Source organism: Pecten maximus, chromosome 3 (genome assembly GCF_902652985.1).
Source record: "Pecten maximus chromosome 3, xPecMax1.1, whole genome shotgun sequence".
NCBI classification, from domain to species: domain Eukaryota; kingdom Metazoa; phylum Mollusca; class Bivalvia; order Pectinida; family Pectinidae; genus Pecten; species Pecten maximus.
Genome location: NC_047017.1, coordinates 8909563 through 8929482, shown reverse-complemented (window position 1 = coordinate 8929482; position 19920 = coordinate 8909563). Strand labels below are relative to the sequence as shown.

Below are 19920 nucleotides of genomic sequence, written 5' to 3'. Positions count from 1 at the left end.
GCTTTAAATAAAACTTGAAATGTTCTTCAATTTCATCCGAATCATAAAGGCTTATCTACACCGCCAACATGGAACCATGCATAATTTTGATAAATGATACCGATACCACTACCGCTACCGAAAGACGAAGGGATATAACTCGTGTAGATCAGAAATGAACAGCAAACAACTTGTACCCACTGTATATCGCGGATCGACATGGACCACGGGCTTTAAAATGAAATGCATGTCCACCACGTATCGTGGATCGTCGTGGAACACGATGTCTCGAGTTGAACTATGCCCACCACTAATCGCGGATCGTCACATACCGTGATGCCGAGTGGATACCGTATCAGTCAGCTGATGTCCACAATATATGACGGAACGTCGCGGAATGCCATATCCGGTGGGCGAGTGGGGTCCGCGCTGCCCACGTCCGTGACGGACACGTGGAAACCGCAAAGTCCACGTAAGCTGTAGTGTACAAACAGTGTAGATTTATAAAAATGCTGTTTTAAGCTATACTTTTACACAAAATCTGATTGTATGATACTGTTACTTATTAACAGTATCATAGAATATTTGTTGATTTTGCTAAAGATATTGAGTTTTGATATATATACATATATGTATTTTTAAATCTAAAAGAATATATATGTATATAATGTACTATATATTTTTTTCTCCGGTAAAATCATTTTAATAGAATACAGTGTAGAATGCTATCATCTCCAGTGTGAGGTAGTTCCCCATCAATGGATATTTGAATGTCACGGATGGGTAGTGTAGATAAGTGGTTAACTTTGTCACTCAGGTGTCAAATGTCACGGATGAGGACTGATTGTGGGCTCGTTTTTTATCGCCTCTTGCCTCTAATTTAAAAGTCAGTTTTCAGAACATTTGTAAATAAAATTATTAAAATGAAAACAAAAAATTACCAGGCCATGTCCTTAATAGTACCAGTATTTAAAGGTAATCAAATTTCATTTATTAAAAAATTCATTAATGATCTTTGAAATAAATAGAAACAAAGTTCTTCATCAATGCAATTTAAGAAGATTTTACTGGTTAAAGTAAGAATGAAAATCATTTAAAAAACAACATTAATATGATTTAAAATGTAATTTTGTGATACTTTGACCATTTATACTAAAGGGAGATAACTCCATTGCCTATTGCAGGTACACTGCATAGGTAAAATGTAGCATACATACTTGAGTTTTATCACAGCTATGACAGATAGAAAGGAGTAGATAATTATAGCCTTTATACTAGGCCTCTGACACCTGATTAGTCTCCATTCAGAATTATGCCTTAAGAAAAAAATTAATCCTTTAAAACCTGCAATTTTATAAATTTCTAAGGCAGAATTTTAGTCAGGAGTATTACATCCCTCTGTAGTCCTTCAAGCCTTCAGCATCATCTCGGTTCAGGCTTCCTTAAAAGTTTTGTGGACAGATTGACATTTCTGATGCAGTTATTAAATGGCACTGCAATAACGGCCGATAGTAAATGTCAATCCAGAAATCCGGAGGGATAGCCATACATGTTAAATTAGAAATAGAACACCCAGAGAGTTAATGTTACACATGCTGAAGCATGTTAGATCAATTCCCAGGGTAAATCATTGTTTCAGCATGTTTGAACATAATGTGTTTAATGTCACGCCCAGCGTAATTGAAAGGAGAAATTATTAGAAATATCACATTGGGCTTGAACTATAGTGAACTCTCCCTTAAATCATATGCCACTATACATATAGCTAGATTAGGGCTGGTAAGGTGACCTTCACTCTAGATCTTCACACACATGGTACTGCACGGATACTTGAGTTATGTCCCCTTTCATTTTGCACCACAAAAACAGTTTCATTTCCCTTTAGTATTGCTAAAGTAAGGTCATCTGTTTGTTAAAGCATCGTTTATTACCTGTCTGTCGTAATGTTCGTTTTGTCTGTCGTAACGTTCGTTTTGTCTGTCCTTACATTTGTTTTGTCTGTCTTACATTTGTTTGTCTGTCCTAACCTTTGTTTTGTCTGTCCTTACATTTATTTTGTCTATCTTACATTTGTTTTGTCTGTCTTACATTTGTTTTGTCTGTCCTAACCTTTGTTTTGTCTGTTCGTACATTTATTTTGTCTGTCTTACATTTGTATTGTCTGTCCTTACATTTGTTTTGTCTGTCCTAACCTTTGTTTTGTATGTTCGTACATTTGTTTTGTCTGTCTTACATTTGATTTGTCTGTCTTACATTTGTTTTGTCTGTCTTACATTTTATGTCTGTTTCAGGGTGTGTAATACCTATCCTTGGTCAGTCTGTCCTAACCTTTATTTTTCTGTCCTAACCTTTATTTTTCTGTCCTTACATTTATTTTGTCTGTCCTAACATTTGTTTTGTCTGTCCTAACATTTGTTTTGTCTGTCCTAACATTTGTTTTGTCTGTCCTCATGTTTTTTTTGTCTGTCATTTTATCTGTCTGTTACAGCGTGTGTTATCTGTCTGTTACAGCGTGTGTTATCTGTCTGTTACAGCGTGTGTTATCTGTCTGTTACAGCGTGTGTTATCTGTCTGTTACAGCGTGTGTTATCTGTCTGTTACAGCGTGTGTTATCTGTCTGTTACAGCATGTGTTATCTGTCTGTTACAGCGTGTGTTATCTGTCTGTTACAGCGTGTGTTATCTGTCTGTTACAGCGTGTGTTATCTGTCTGTAAATACAGCGTGTGTTATCTGTCTGTTACAGCGTGTGTTATCTGTCTGTTACAGCATGTGTTATCTTTCTGTTACAGCGTGTGTACTACCTGTCCCTGGAGTACTACATGGGAAGGACACTATCCAACACCATGGTAAACCTTGGGATCCAGAGTGCCTGTGATGAGGCCATGTACCAGGTAGGTATCCATATATATCTCGCCCAAGGAACCTCTGCTCTCTTCTACATTTGTAGGTGGTTTGTTCAACCCTATATTTCATCTTGCTATTCAGCGAACATGGTTCAGTAAAATGATTGAGTGTGACTGGTTAAGAATAAAATGAAAAAAAATAGTTTCTGTGTCAAAAATCAAAATATGAAGTTCATGTTGTGCATTCTGATTGGCATTCTGACAGTTCATTGCAGCATTTACTTTCTTAAATTTTGGATATATCCTAAATGTTTCTTTAATCTTTATATATCCTTAATGTTTCTTTTGCTTGGCCTTGGCATTAAGAATTGTTCTGTAAACATTATGAAGTTGTATATTTATATCTTGACATTGACGGTGGATTATCGTTAAATTTTAGCTGGGCCTTGACATTGAAGAACTAGAGGAAATCGAGGAAGATGCTGGTTTAGGTAATGGAGGCCTTGGACGATTGGCTGCCTGTTTCTTGGATTCCATGGCAACCCTTGGTCTAGCTGCCTATGGATATGGCATCCGTTATGATTATGGCATTTTCACACAGAAATTTGACAATGGATGGCAAGTAAGTAAAAAAACAAAGGGGATGAAACGTTGTATAACGTGTGTCTCCCATGGGGACGGAGGGGTGGGGCCCGATAGCGGAAATTGAGGAAAATTCTTTAAATCCTTACTTGTCCTGAACGCCTGAATGGATTTTGATAAAATTTGGTCTGGAGCATTATTGGTCAAAGGGGATAAAAGGTGTGTAAATGGATGGTGTGGCTCCCCTTGGGCCAGAGGAGGGTGGGGGTGGCAATAGGGAAATTGAGGCAAATCCTTTAAATCCCTACTTGTCCTGAACGTCTGAATGGATTTTGATGACATTTAGTCTGGAGCATAATTGGGTAATGGGGATCAAACTTTGTATTAATGGAGGATGTGACTCCCCTGGGGCTGGAGGGGGAAGCCCAATAGCAGATATTGAGGTAAATCCTTTAAATCTCTACTAGTTGAAACCCTCGAGATCCCCACCCCATAACCATATACAGTACATTCCACTTAATCAGGGTAGCGCTTAATAGGGTATTTCGTTTATTGGGGTAAAAATTCAAAAACCCAAACCATTTTCTCTTGATTCATGTTAAAAAAATCGTTTAATTGGGTAGGAAAAGTCGTATTTTCGGTTATTCGACTACGACAATCTAACCAAAAAAATACAAATGCTTCAATTTTCACGAAAGTCATCACGTATTTTCTTTAAGTTTTAGACATTTATCAACAAATAGGGTAATTAAGATGGTTATAATTGTCAAAAAACGGTAAAATATTACCTTAAACAATAATGTTATATCAGGTTTTTGTTTAGAACTTTGTTGTTGTTCTGCCTCGTGGGGATTTTCCCCCCGACAGGAAATCGATTAGGCATTGTGGGTAAAATTAAATGTTATTTTTAGAGTCAGCAGCAGGCCAACGTAATGGGGGTTTAAACGCATAATTACGCCACTAGGCAATTAAACTTTTACTTCTGGGATGTAGAATCTTCGAAGCAGAAACCTAAACAATAGGTTTTGACCTGGGTCTGACATCGGTACAGACCGATTGATATCACCGCTAACTGTGGCGGATTAAATTGAGGGGTTCGCCACGGGGAAATGTGACGACACCTGTACACAGGTGAGTTATTGAAAAAACAGTAGCAAGCAGATAAAAGGACAGACGCCCGACGTTAGCTTATAATTCCTATTCAGGTAAGGATTATAACTGGTTAATAAAAACACCAAATTGAATATCGTGTTGTTTTATCAGTGACTGCCAGTTTCAAGATCGTATTTATACCAAAGGAAACGACCCATATAAACTCGGTTTCTCCAATCTTTGCTTTGGCAATTGAAAATAATATGGAATATTAAAAACTTCATAGCGAACAAAAGAATGCCTGTATGATAAACATAGGAAATTTGAGCTTTAGTTGTCAGCAAATTCTTAGATTGTATGTCAAATTAGGAACACGTGAATGAAATATGGATGCACGGCCCGGATTTGAGGTGCTATGATTGTACTGGGTCACGAATAACAAAAAAGCTGTAAGGTTTTATTATATTAATACACGTTTTTTTATACAATATAGAATAGTAATCTGACAATTTGACATCAGTAAAAGCACAGACAAAAACACTGTTTCTTAACAATAATAAACGCAAATATTTTCATCCAAAATCGACCCAGGTCTGACAACCATTACGGACCAAATCCAAGATGGCGACATGCATTTCGGCTTATTGCATAAGTCGGTTAATCGGGTAAAAAGCCCCTGCAAATAGGCTACCCAATTAAGCGGAATGCACTGTATATTGTTGCTAGGCATCAAGAGATAAACATAATCCTGTTATAAATATAGCCTTGTTATAGGCTCTGAGGTCTTTCTTCACCCCTAGGGACTTAATTTCTTTGATATATGTTTGAAACTGTTGAGATCCCCACCTTATAACATATACACTGTGTAGTATTGTTGAGCATAAAAAGATAAAACACAATCATGATGTAAAAATAGGCCTTGGGGTATTTTCCCACCCCTAGGGACTGTTGAGATCCCCACCCCATAAACATATATAGCATTGTTCATCATCAACAAATATAGATATTAACAAATTGAAAGTGAACATTATTTTGACGTTTGGTCAAATCCAATCAGGTGAGTGATACAGGCCTTCTGGGCCTCTTGTTATAAAACAGTGTCGTGTTAATACTAATTGGGATAGAGCTGAGGTATTTTCTTTGAGAGAGTAATTCACGGGAATCTTATATATAGGGAATAGCAATGTGGTTAATCAAGAAACATGACGGACGTCACAGATTAATCGATCTAAGAATTAAACTTAATCATTATAGTATGCCAATTCAAGTGAGGTCTAAAAACATAATTCTTCACTGTTCATCACAAATAACGTAACCACAGCCTTTTTAAAGTAAATAAAATTCCTTAAAATGACATAGGATTATCATCAGTAAAATATGCAGGAATGCACTTAAAAACAATAAAATGCCTTCAGTTATTACATGCCATTTTTAAGGAACCTGAGACAAAGTCTCAAGTGACCTATTCTAATCGCCTTTTGTCCATTGTCGTGCGTCCCTAAACAATTTACATTTTCGACTTCTTCTCAAAAACCCCTAAACCAAATTCAATGAAATTTGGTTGGAAGCTTCTATGGCTAAAGGTCAACCAAAATTGTGAATTATACGGACCACACCCCTCAGGGGCCTGAGGGGCGGGGCTAAAAAGGGTCAAGTTGACTAAAGCTTAAAAAATCTTCTTCTCTACTCTCAGATATGGTGGAATCAAACACTCTTCATACATGGAAGGGTCTTAAGATGCTTTACCAAAATTTCAATGACCCAAGGGTCTCATGTTTGCCCCTGGGGAGGGGGTAAACTTTACTATAGTTATATAGAGGGATAATCCCATTTTTGACTATTATTTGTTTGATTTCGATTGGAATTCATATTAAACATTATCAGCATGGGATGACAGTTTAATGGTATACACATGTTGGCCCTGAATGACCCCTAGGGGCTGATGGACAGGGCTAAAAAGTGTCAATTAAATTAACTGAAATATTTAAAATCTCAGGTGACTGTTAAGGCCCATGGGCCTCTTGTATATTTATTCAATATTTGCTTTTCTCCTGTATTTCAATCCCTCATGCACAGCACCTATAAGTGGCCTCGACACTTTGATTTTGCAAAAATCTTTTACGGCCAAAGGTCAACCAAAATTGTGATTTATATGGTCCCCATCCCCAAAGGGACTGAGGGGCAGGGCAAAAGTGGGCCATATTGACTGAAGTTGTAAAGTACATCTGTGTTCCAGTTACAGCTTCATACCCACACCAGTGTTTGTATTATCTTGTCATGAACTAGGACATTTATGATTGCCTGTATGTACCTGAGGTTTTTACCTGGTAATTGTGATGTTGTACGCTCATGCTTCACTGATCACGTTATGTCTTACTTACAATGTCATGCTTAAGTGTTCCAACAGCTACAATTTCACTTCAGATGACATTTAAGATATCTTGAATTTATACAGATTGAGTTAATGTTACTCATGCATGCACAAACTTAGTAATTCAAATTTTTTTGAGATTTCCGAGCCTTTTTGTCAAATCTCAAAATTCAAAATGATATTTAGTTTCATTAACTTTCATTTTTTCCCCTTTACTTAAGATATGATTCATGACAGAAAAATAACTCAAATCTGTGTAACTTACATGTCGTATGATTTATGATCTGTCAAATATCGGGTGGCTAGATAGCAAACCAAGTTACATTTTCACATCAAGATGGGGCCGCGGTGGCCGAGTTGTTAAGGTGTACCGACACTTTATCACTAGCCCTCCACCTTTGGGTTGCGAGTTCGAAACCTACGTGGGGCAGTTGCCAGGTACTGATCGTAGGCCAGTGTTTTTTCTCCGGGTACTCCGGCTTTCCTCCACCTCCTAAACCTGGCACGTCCTTAAATGACCCTGGCTGTTAATAGGATGTTAAACAAAAACAAACCAAACAAACCAAACACATCAAGATATAATTTACACTTTGGTTAGAAATAAAGTTAACAGGAATTTTACTTGGGAGCCCAATGTAAAATCATCGCTCTACACTAGTTCTTTTAATAACTTGGGTCAATATCCGACAAAGTTACCTGTGGATCAAACAGTAAAAAACACGGCTGATGAGAGCTGATGGGATTTTAAACATTTAATTAAAATGGAAACTAAAATGTCTTCTAGATTTAAACCTGGATAACAAGTAACATTATATTTGGAGGATGTCGATAATAAATACATTATACACTTCAGATATTAAATTGGATTTGGGAAATGCGTGCTGGAATCCATCTGTGATAAAAAGTAAATATTTAAAGTTGTTTGTCTACTGACAAACCTGATCATCTCATGAACAAACATTTCTTTCAATGGTCAAGCATACATTTCCACATCAATATCTCGTCTACACTCCACAGGACAGTCAGAGCTTTTGTCAGCTAACTAGAGTCCAATGTTATTGAAAGGTGGTTTAGTTAGCATGGAAATATTTTTTGTTGTGGACTCTTAACACCGGTGGTCTCTGAATAGTAGTGGTCTCTAACACAGATGGTCTCTGAATAGTAGTGGTCTCTTAACACAGGTGGTCTCTGAATAGTAGTAGTCTCTTAACACCGGTGGTCTCTGAATTGAAGTGGTCTCTAACACAGGTGGTCTCTGAATAGTTGTGGTCTCGGTGGTCTCTGAATAGTAGTGGTCTCTTAACACAGGTGGTCTCTGAATAGTAGTGGTCTCTTAACACAAGTGGTCTCTGAAAAGTAGTGGTCTCTAACACAGGTGGTCTCTGAATAGTAGTAGTCTCTTAACACAGGTGGTCTCTGAATAGTAGTGGTCTCTAACACAGGTGGTCTCTGAATAGTAGTGGTCTCTAACACACGTGGTCTCTGAATAGTAGTGGTCTCTTAACACAGGTGGTCTCTGAATAGTAGTGGTCTCTTAACACAGGTGGTCTCTGAATAGTAGTGGTCTCTTAACACAGGTGGTCTCTGAATAGTAGTGGTCTCTAACACAGATGGTCTCTGAATAGTAGTGGTCTCTAACACAGGTGGTCTCTGAATAGTAGTGGTCTCTAACACAGGTGGTCTCTGAATAGTAGTGGTCTCTTAACACAGGTGGTATCTGAATAGTAGTGGTCTCTTTACACAGGTGGTCTCTGAATAGTAGTGGTCTTGGTGGTCTCTGAATAGTAGTGGTCTCTTTACACAGGTGGTCTCTGAATAGTAGTGGTCTCTTTACACAGGTGGTCTCTGAATAGTAGTGGTCTCGGTGGTTTCTGAATAGTAGTGGTCTCTTAACACAGGTGGTATCTGAATAGTAGTGGTCTCTTAACACAGGTGGTATCTGAATAGTAGTGGTCTCTTAACACAGGTGGTTTCTGAATAGTAGTGGTCTCTTAACACAGGTGGTCTCTGAATAGTACTGGTCTCTAACACAGGTGGTCTCTGAATAGTAGTGGTCTCTAACACAGGTGGTCTCTGAATAGTAGTGGTCTCGTTGGTCTCTGAATAGTAGTGGTCTCGGTGGTCTCTGAATAGTAGTGGTCTCGGTGGTCTCTGAATAGTAGTGGTCTCTTAACACAGGTGGTCTCTGAATAGTAGTGGTCTCTTAACACAGGTGGTCTCTGATTAGTAGTGGTCTCTTAACACAGATGGTCTCTGAATAGTAGTGGTCTCTAACACAGATGGTCTCTGAATAGTAGTGGTCTCTTAACACAGATGGTCTCTGAATAGTAGTGGTCTCTAACACAGGTGGTCTCTGAATAGTAGTGGTCTCTTAACACAGGTGGTCTCTGAATAGTAGTGGTCTCTAACACAGGTGGTCTCTGAATAGTAGTGGTCTTTTAACACAGGTGGTCTCTGAATAGTAGTGGTCTCTAACACAGATGGTCTCTGAATAGTAGTGGTCTCTTAACACAGATGGTCTCTGAATAAAAATATTTTCTTAACACAGGTCTTGTTTGGAAAGAGTTGGTTGTTTAACACAGTTGAGATGGTATTTTAACAAAGATGGTCTGAATATTAATAGTAATGATAATTCAACATACCGGTAGGTGAACTCTGAAAAATGGTGGTCTTTTAACACAGGTGGTCTCTGAAGAGTAATGGTGTTTTAACACATGTGGTCTTTGAGTAGATTAATAAATGTGGTCTCTAAATTACAGGCGGTCTCTAAATATATAGGGTTTCTCTATACAAGAATATGATATGCTTTAAACTGTATTCTTCATAATTTAATTTTTTTTTTAGATTTTTATGCATGCGTCAAAAAATGGGATATACAGTTATATTTAATGCAAAATCTCTTTAATATATTGTACTTCCCTGTCATTTGTTGACTGATTTTCAAACATTATACCTTTAAATAAACACAACTAAGTAGGATATTCATCCAAAAACCACACTGGAACACATATTTATTATCCTGTATCTTGTTTTTGTAGGTAGAAGAGCCGGATGAGTGGCTCCGCTATGGAAATCCATGGGAAAAATCTCGCCCGGAGTATGTACTGCCGATCAACTTTTACGGACGTGTGGTGGAGAACAATGGGGTCAAACAATGGGTAGACACTACGGTAAGTACAGTGATATTCGGGGGTTTACCATCTCACAACTTTATATTTCTGCTGTAAGTTCCTCCACAACCCTTATGTTGCATTCACAGGGACTATGAATGCACTTGGAGCAGCTTCATTTTGATTTTTCTTATCCTGCCTTGCATAACAAAGGACCATTGTAGGATATCAAGATTTAAATTACAGCAGGGTGTCCTGAGAAGTTCTTTTTTATTTTAAACTTGATATAGATTAGATGAATGTAGTACAGTTGTATTTATATAGATCAACAATAAGAGTAAGGGTATAGGACTGCATGTAGAATGGAAAAACAAAATTTATCTGCTTGTGATATTCTGAGAGGTTTTTAAAGGTGGATACTTCAAGTTGTTGTGATTATAAGAACTCAAAATTAAGTTTTTCACAGGTTTTTGAAGTTGTTTAGAACAATTGGTATTTTGAGTGAATAATTGACTGTAGAACTGTGATGTATAATTTGTAGATTGTGTTTGGAACGTCTTTACTGTAGAACTGTGATGTATTTGTAGATTGTGTGTTGGGACATCTTTACTGTAGAACTGTGATGTATTTGTAGATTGTGTTTGGGACGTCTTTACTCGAGAACTGTGATGTATTTGTAGATTGTGTTTGGGACATCTTTACTGTAGGACTGTGATGTATTTGTAGATTGTGTTTGGGACATCTTTACTGTAGAACTGTGTTGTATTTGTAGATTGTGTTTGGGACGTCTTTACTCTAGAACTGTGATGTATTTGTAGATTGTGTTTGGGACATCTTTACTGTAGAACTGTGATGTATTTGTAGGTTGTGTTTGGGACATCTTTACTGTAGAACTGTGATTTATTTGTAGGTTGTGTTTGGGACATCTTTACTGTAGAACTGTGATGTATTTGTAGATTGTGTTTGGGACATCTTTACTGTAGAACTGTGATGTATTTGTAGGTTGTGTTTGGGACATCTTTACTGTAGAACTGTGATGTATTTGTAGATTGTGTTTGGGACATCTTTACTGTAGAACTGTGATGTATTTGTAGATTGTGTTTGGGACATCTTTACTGTAGAACTGTGATGTATTTGTAGGTTGTGTTTGGGACATCTTTACTGTAGAACTGTGATGTATTTGTAGGTTGTGTTTGGGACATCTTTACTGTAGAACTGTGATGTATTTGTAGATTGTGTTTGGGACATCTTTACTGTAGAACTGTGATGTATTTGTAGGTTGTGTTTGGGACGTCTTTACTGTAGAACTGTGATGTATTTGTAGGTTGTGTTTGGGACATCTTTACTGTAGAACTGTGATGTATTTGTAGATTGTGTTTGGGACATCTTTACTGTAGAACTGTGATGTATTTGCAGATTGTGTTTGGGACGTCTTTACTGTAGAACTGTGATGTATTTGTAGATTGTGTTTGGGACATCTTTACTGTAGAACTGTGATGTATTTGCAGATTGTGTTTGGGACGTCTTTACTGTAGAACTGTGATGTATTTGTAGATTGTGTTTGGGACGTCTTTACTGTAGAACTGTGATGTATTTGTAGATTGTGTTTGGGACGTCTTTACTGTAGAACTGTGATGTATTTGTAGGTTGTGTTTGGGACATCTTTACTGTAGAACTGTGATGTATTTGCAGATTGTGTTTGGGACGTCTTTACTGTAGAACTGTGATGTATTTGTAGATTGTGTTTGGGACATCTTTACTGTAGAACTGTGATGTATTTGTAGATTGTGTTTGGAACATCTTTATCTACTGTAGAACTGTATTTGTAGATTGTGTTTGGGATGCCATTTGACAGTCCTATCCCTGGCTACGGTAATAACACTGTCAACACGATGCGACTGTGGGCAGCCAAGGCTCCGAACAGCTTCAACCTCAAGTTTTGTAAGCTTGCAAACATAACCTTCACTGTATAAAACTGTAAGGCAAAATTTGGAGACTAGACCTAAGTTGATGGCAGTGTTTTGTGAAGCAGCAACATGTGGCTACTTATTTCACATCAATTTTCTCAGGTCTATTTCTGAAAGTATTTTATGTCAAAACTAAATTCACAGAATTTTCAATTCACTAATTGAAATATTTTTCACCTATTAACTGTTTTTTACCCCTCAAAATGAGATATACTAGTACTTCTCTGATCATTGTTGATATAGTTATACGGAATTTTATGTTTCAGTCAACAATGGCTCCTACATTGACGCTGTGTGTGACAGAAACCAAGCTGAGAACATATCCCGGGTACTATACCCCAACGACAATGTAAGTACTATAAGTATCCAACCTGTTAGTTAATGAATCAGTGATAAACTGATAATATGAGAAAAGACGATTCTTGTTGATTGATCAGTGATAAACTGATAATATGAGAAAAGACAATTCTTGTTGATTGATCAGTGATAACTGATAATATGAGAAAAGACGATTCTTGTTAATTAATCAGTGATAAACTGATAATATGAGAAAAGACGATTCTTGTTGATTGATCAGTGATAAACTGATAATATGAGAAAAGACAATTCTTGTATTTTTCTGAATTCTTGTGTCTTTCAGATGTTTGAAGGTGGTATTTTGTCTTTGTAGTGTTTGAGTGATTATTCCAAGTCCTTTCGATGTTTGAGGGAGACAATCAATGTCTTTAGGATGTTTGAGAGTGATGATTTTGTATCATTTTAATGCTTGATCATGAGTGTAGATGTTTTTCTCTTTCTTTTCATATGTATAAGAGTGATAATTTATAGTATTCAGCTGCTTTAGATTGACATTCTGTAAATTTTAGATGTTTGAGGGTAAGGAGCTACGTCTGAAACAGCAGTATTTCTTGGTGGCTGCAACACTACAGGACATCATTAGGAGATTCAAGTCCTCCAAGTTTGGTAGCAGGGATCCAGTCCGCACCTCATTTGAATCATTCCCAGACAAGGTAGGCAATTCAAATGTTAAAATTTTGGGGAAATAAACAATGAAAAAAACATTGTTAAAAAAAAGATTGCATCTTATAAAGATATGAAAAACTTGATAGCATTAGCTCTTTCTGTACCACTGGGTTTTTTCCATACTGGAAGTTGTTATTAGGCTCGCCCCTAGAAGTTTAAACAGAATAGCGGACAACAATAAAATGATCATGTAAATTGTTTTTGTATCATTGGATTTGACAGGTATGTACGTGTCTTGATTTATTCTTTGCCGAGGTTGTCAATATCGACTCAGATTGTTTGAACTCACTCTTTGTATTTATTAAATTTTGTTCAAACTGACCGAAGCTTTACCATATTTCTCTAAAGGAAAATAGTAACCTGAACAATATAAACACAAATTTAGCAACCAAAATGTTTATTTCAAAAGCCTTGAACACCCCTTTGATATGCCATTATATTGGATGTACATATACAAATGTATATATTGTGTATGTGTCAGGTTCTGTTTTCTACAAATCAGCATTTGAATAAAGTCATCAGTACCGAAAAGTTGAAATGTTGATTGGCCTTTTTTATGCCCCCGCCATGAATTGGGGGAGCATCCAGTGTAACCCATGTCCGTCGTGTTGCATCATTTCCCATCCTGATGCAATGTTGCTAGCTATTCTCAGATACGATTCCCTGAACAATTTTCTAGTACATTTATTGCAGTCCAATAAGTTTGACATTTTTACGGGACAGATTTGTTGAAATTTAGGTGGGACCTTGTGACTTAGTAAATTTGTTTTCTGATGAGCCTTTTAAAGCCTGTATACTGCTGACCCGTCTTGAGTTAAACAGTTTGTCTCATATCAATGGAATGGCTTGTGGAATAAAAACAAAAAAATTGTGATATTTCTGTATCCGACTGCAGTTGACATATGTTGTTACAGGTAGCTATCCAGCTGAATGACACTCACCCTTCATTAGCCATCCCGGAGTTGTTGAGAATCCTAGTGGACATAGAACATGTTCCATGGGACAAGGCCTGGCCCATCTGTGTGAACACCTGTGCCTACACCAATCACACCGTGCTTCCTGAGGCTCTAGAGCGCTGGCCAGTCTCTCTTCTCGGCAACCTTCTGCCCAGACACTTGGAGATCATCTACCTCATCAACCACAACTTCATGCAGGTATGAAATATCTGATTATCTCCCCTGAAATAAATCCCTACCCTCATGAACATCTCTGCAGGTAAGTAAAATTGGATTATCTCCCTTAGAACAAGGTAAAGGCTTTCCCAGTAAAACATCTACCCCAACCCAGGACTCGAAGTTGGATTAAGGGGTACCACTTATAGAATTTATTTAATAAATTACGTAGAGGTAATAGGAAGGCAATCCAACCATGGATAGAAGTGATTTATTGTGGAGTCCTTGGGTCAGGTAGATATTTTAATGGAATAGCCCTAAGCATTGAATTACATGTGCTTAAAACAAATCTCTACTTCAAAAACAACTTAGCTGGAAAGTAAATTTGGATTCCCTTCCTGTAAAAATGACTCCACCTCAGAAACAACAGAGCTGGTAAGTATACATGGATCATCTCCCTTTAAAACAAATTCATTATTTTACATGATATTTTCTCTCCTTAGACATTTTCAAGCTGTACTCCCCCATTAGCCAAATAGTTATCTTATATAGTTACCATATACTCACATTGACATATTCCTACATATCACATTAATTGTTCTTATTATAGGAGGTAGGCAAGAGTTTCCCTGATGATTTTGACAGGATGAGGCGCATGTCTATAGTGGAAGAGAGTGGAGAGAAGAAAATAAATATGGCTCACTTAGCTATTGTTGGTTCGCACGCCATCAATGGTGTGGCCGCCATTCATTCCAACATCATCAAAAATGACACGTAAGTCCATGCATGTCACATATCTTGTTTTTCTTTTTTCCCCTTGAGATATGCTGAAAGTTCAGTTTTTTGTTCATCTAGCATGTCAGTCTACAGAGTCCAGCTAGTTGAGTCAGACATCATATGTAAAGACTGTTCCCCATTATGTACATTTATTGTGCTCTATAACTTCAAAAGTATATTGTCAATACAGGGAGATTCTGTTGCAAATCATTATGCATTGATGTCATCCTTTAATCTACACTCTGTCAAGGTATCAACGATCAGACTTGACTGAACTGACAACAAAATAACTAAATGACAATCAAATTAAAACAACTCGACTTCAAAATGATAATTAAAGTCCAACCTGCATCCTAGGTAGACTGATTAATAGACTTGGTTTCAGGTGTGATTGTTGTCTTTCACATTAGTCGCCTCATATGAAAGTTCCTTATTTTTCCAGAAAATTAAGTCTTACTTCTATAAATGGACTTTGAAGTTAAAAATGATTCAAAAATTATTATTGTGTCTAATATTTTTGCTACAACTTCTGACACATCTATTTTTTATTAACTTTAAAGTCTCATGTAGCAGTATGTATGTTAAGATGATACCTTATTTGTTTAGCTTCAAGGACTTCCATGACATGTATCCTGAGCGTTTCCAGAACAAGACTAACGGCATCACTCCGCGGCGCTGGCTGCTGCTGTGTAACCCGGGTCTTTCTGATGTCATTGCTGAGGTTAGTTCACACAAATGATTAAAATGTTCATACAGACAGTTGCTTGTCTTTGTCATATTAGCTCGCTTAGTTTTAGATGTAGAGCATTTTCATTTATCACGGTCAAAATCGAGCGACTGTTTGGATCAAAGTTATTCATTTATGAATAAAACCAAAATCTTAAAATATCAAGCTTATGTGACTAATAGAGACTTGATACTCTGTTCTAGAAAATTGGAGAGACCTGGGCTACAGATCTGTATGAGCTCGCTCAGCTTAAACAGTTTGTGGAGGAAGAGTCTTACCTGAACAAAGTCATGAAGGTGAAACAGGTAAGTCAATCAACATCATAGACAGTTGAAATCTTTGATGTTTAGGATTTTATTCATAGTAATTTTGATGAGTAGTTCTTATAAATAAATGACGTAAATTATCATTATTGCAAATCTTCCAGTCTGACTATTGAGTAACTGGAGATTTGCTTGATCTTGTGCTTCTCACAACCCTCAAAGTTTCAATATATTATATTATACCATATATAAAATATTACGTCCATGGCCTTCCCATCACTTGCCAGGATTTTCTTCCAGTGTGCCATGTTTTAGTAGGATCCTCAAGTGTAACCACTGATTCAGAGCTACCGACTTCTTTGTAAGACATCTGTACAGATATAGACTACAACTATAGATGCTTTAGCACACTGTAGTTTACTTGTTACATGTCTCTTGGTGTGGTAGTTTCATCATTTTCGTTTACAGTGTCCAAATGGTTAGACCAGTTCACTTGCATAAACAAACACGCTCATGGTATCAATTTGGTGAAACATCATATATAAGGCTGTACACTTTTGTGTGGGCTATGTCTATTGCAGCTTACGAATGTAAAATATATTTCATTGTAAAGTACACAACTTGGTAAAAATGCTTGCAACACTACGTTTTATTGATGAGTTAAAGTGCTGGCCTGTCTTATATGATAGATGGATAGATGTGGTAATTTAATGTTTTGAACAATTATAAAGGGACAATATGTTCTGATGCTTTTAAATACACTTATGATGCATGGTATTAAGTACCTCTTGGTAATACTTTATTCAGAAGAAAAACACTGTATAGAGAGAAATCCTGCACTGGATGTCTGTGTTCACTTCCAAGCTTGTTACTATACCATACTACCGGGAAAGTGAAAAAAGTGAAAAAAGGGAAGTAACTCTGATCAGAATCTACTAGATAGAGATTGAATCATGTGGTATAGCCATCTTAACCTGTTACAATATAAGAAGACAAGCTTGGGTTTTACAGGAGAACAAGATGAAGCTGGCCGAGTACATCCTGAAGGAATACAATGTGACGGTGAATCCAGCGTCCATCTTTGACATTCATGTGAAGCGTATCCATGAGTATAAACGTCAGCTGATGAACTGTCTGCACATGATCTTGTTGTACAACCGACTCAAGAAGGATCCCAACATGGCATTTGTTCCCAGGACAATCATGGTTGGAGGCAAGGTAAAATGACTGATGGAAAGTTAAAAATCAGTTACTTTTAACTGTTTTGAGGATAAAAAATATGGAAAAATTTAGTTTTTGGTTCAAACTTTAAACTATTTGCAATACCTTAAAATCTCCCTTGATTTCATAGAAAATCCCAAATTAAACCCTAATTTATGACGAATAAATTGAAATCATCTTGAAAAAAAATCCCAATATTTTATTACCTGGAATTCATAATCAATCCTACAGAAAAGGTAGCTTTAAATATGTATTGATTAAATGTACTTATCAGAGATTTTTTTTAATTGATTTACAATGTAAATGTATATTCTATACCAAGAAATATAACACTCAGTAGTTTTTATGTGTATGTGTCTTATTTGCTACCTGATATAAATTGAGTGCAAGTCACAATCACCCTATATTAAGCTATAATCCAGTTGTCATTTACTGTTCAATATGACATATAAGCTGACTTTTTTAATGTGTTTCAGGCTGCACCAGGTTACCACACTGCCAAACTCATCATTAAGCTGATCAACTCTGTGGCCAAGGTTGTGAACAACGACCCAATTATTGGTGACAGACTCAAAATCATATACTTGGAGAACTACCGTGTATCCTTGGCTGAGAAGATCATCCCTGCAGCTGACCTGAGCGAGCAGATCTCTACTGCCGGAACTGAAGCTTCAGGCACAGGGAACATGAAATTCATGTTAAACGGAGCTTTGACCATCGGCACACTAGATGGAGCTAATGTGGAAATGAGTGAGGAAATGGGGCCGGAAAACATCTTCATCTTTGGCATGGAAGTGGATGAAGTGGAACAAACCAAGAGAGAGGGGTATGTTTGCCTTTTTCTGATGATGGTGGGCTATTCAAATCGGCCTGAGTCCGTGGTCCGTCCGTCCGTCCGTCCCTCCGTCCGTCCGTCCGTAAACAATTCTTGTTATCGCTTATCCTCAGAAAGTACTGAAGGGATCTTTCTCAAATTTCATATGTAGGTTCCCCTCGTTATCAGTTAGTTACTGGTTTACAAAACCTACATGATTGTGGCTGTTGTTATAAGTACATGTAGAATACATTATGGAATCATGATAAGATTGCTGTAAGTCATCTTAAAAAAAATTAGTGTTTAAGTCATCAGGGGAAATATTGGTCACGAAATAATGGGGAAAGTCTGGCTTATTTTATAAAATTTTGAAGGAAAAATCCTGCCTGAGATGTTTTACAAAATGAAATGAAACAGCAAATTGCAACTTACTCACAAAACTTTCAATAAGGTCATAATTCATCTAATTTTGTCACAGTACTCTTTATTTTTTTCAAATAGATGCTTTTAAGATACAGTTAAAGAGGCTTACCCGCAGACGGACCGGTAAACGGCACATCTCCGATCACTAAATAAACTTCAGTACACGTTTCTATGTGACAAAATTAGAGGCTTTCCGACTTTATTTCTTGAAAACAATTACAGAATATGTATTTAAAAGACGTTTTAAAACTCAACCTGAGAGGGAAATGTATGGAATACAACGGCAAATCTTCTTTGTAAATCGCCGCTGCCTTTGAAGTTATCACTGTGCGGCACTGTGCACGTGCTTGTTTCTTTGATGTGTCAATCAAATTAGACTCCACTTTATAGCGGGGACTTAATGCGGGTTGCGATTAAATAAATAATATTTAAAAAATGAGGTTTTAATATCACTTTTCAGCGTTTTATAAGGAAAATAAAATGAAAAACTCAACAATTCCAACAATCTGTCATGTGTAAAAAATCTTTTTCTATTAGCCAATTTTTCTGATCTCTACGGGCAAGCCTCTTTAATGAATGTCACAATTATGCAATATATTCATTCACACATACAGAATACATGTATGACTAGTATCTCCAGTGTATCTTACTCCACTAGCTGTTTTATTTTTGTCTCATTGATGTTAGGTACAACTCTAGACAGTACTATGAAAGCAACCCTGAACTGAAACAGGTCATAGACCAGATGTCCAGTGGTTACTTCTCACCTGATGACCCACATCGCTTCCAGGAACTGGTGGATATCCTCCTCAACCACGACAGGTACTCAAAAATACAGTAGATACTGCTGTGTAATTTTGTTATCTCTGTTGTCCAGATTGCCTCCTTTTGTCAAAATATACCAAGGTTTTCTTCCTTTGTCACAAAATATCTTGATTCACTCCCTTTGTAACAATATGTGTCCAGATTGTCTCCCTTTATCACAATGTGTTCATGATTGTCTCCCTTTATCGCATTGTTTTCATGATTGTCTCCGTTCATCACAGGATTGTCTCATCACAATGTGTCTAGATTGTCTCCCTTTATCACAATGTGTCCAGATTGTCTCCCTTCATCACAATGTGTTCATGATTGTCTCCCTTTATCACAATGTGTTCATGATTGTCTCCCTTTATCACAATATGTCCAGATTGTCTCCCATACCCCCAGTAATTTGGAAGCTTGAATTCCATGTGGCCTCAGATGATACCATAAAATGCATTTCACTGGGTACTTCTTGTGTTTACAGGTTCCTGCTATTGAAGGACTTTGAATCCTATGTCAAATGCCAGGAGAGAGTCAGCCAGACATATCTGGTGAGGACAATTGATTATCAACATTCAGATCTTTTTCTGTCAATAGTTTGAGGGTATTTATAAAAGTATAAAATCAGGTCATTTTCACACCATAAAACCAAACCCGAGATGAATTTTTTAAAGTTATGTGGTTATGTTTTATTTGTCATATAATACATCTTAGTACAGCTTAATATCAATGATATAATAATCACACATTTTGATAGAATATTACAATAGAGCTTGATTTATGAGTAAAACATTAGAATCTTACTATGGAA

The 19920-nt window shown here is 36.9% G+C and overlaps 1 protein-coding gene across 1 annotated transcript in view; it reads left to right on the top strand.

Annotated features, from left to right (window-relative positions):
• Window positions 1-19920, top strand: part of LOC117323108 (glycogen phosphorylase, muscle form-like) — a 30662-nt gene that overhangs the window by 8547 nt on the left and 2195 nt on the right. The window contains exons 2-15 of the mRNA XM_033878121.1: window positions 2770-2871; window positions 3263-3445; window positions 9907-10038; window positions 11808-11919; window positions 12212-12294; window positions 12812-12955; window positions 13883-14122; window positions 14691-14854; window positions 15464-15578; window positions 15788-15889; window positions 16859-17065; window positions 17545-17894; window positions 18993-19127; window positions 19594-19660. Coding sequence (XP_033734012.1) covers window positions 2770-2871; window positions 3263-3445; window positions 9907-10038; window positions 11808-11919; window positions 12212-12294; window positions 12812-12955; window positions 13883-14122; window positions 14691-14854; window positions 15464-15578; window positions 15788-15889; window positions 16859-17065; window positions 17545-17894; window positions 18993-19127; window positions 19594-19660 — 2136 coding nt within the window. The remainder of the gene's footprint in view (window positions 1-2769; window positions 2872-3262; window positions 3446-9906; window positions 10039-11807; window positions 11920-12211; window positions 12295-12811; window positions 12956-13882; window positions 14123-14690; window positions 14855-15463; window positions 15579-15787; window positions 15890-16858; window positions 17066-17544; window positions 17895-18992; window positions 19128-19593; window positions 19661-19920) is intronic.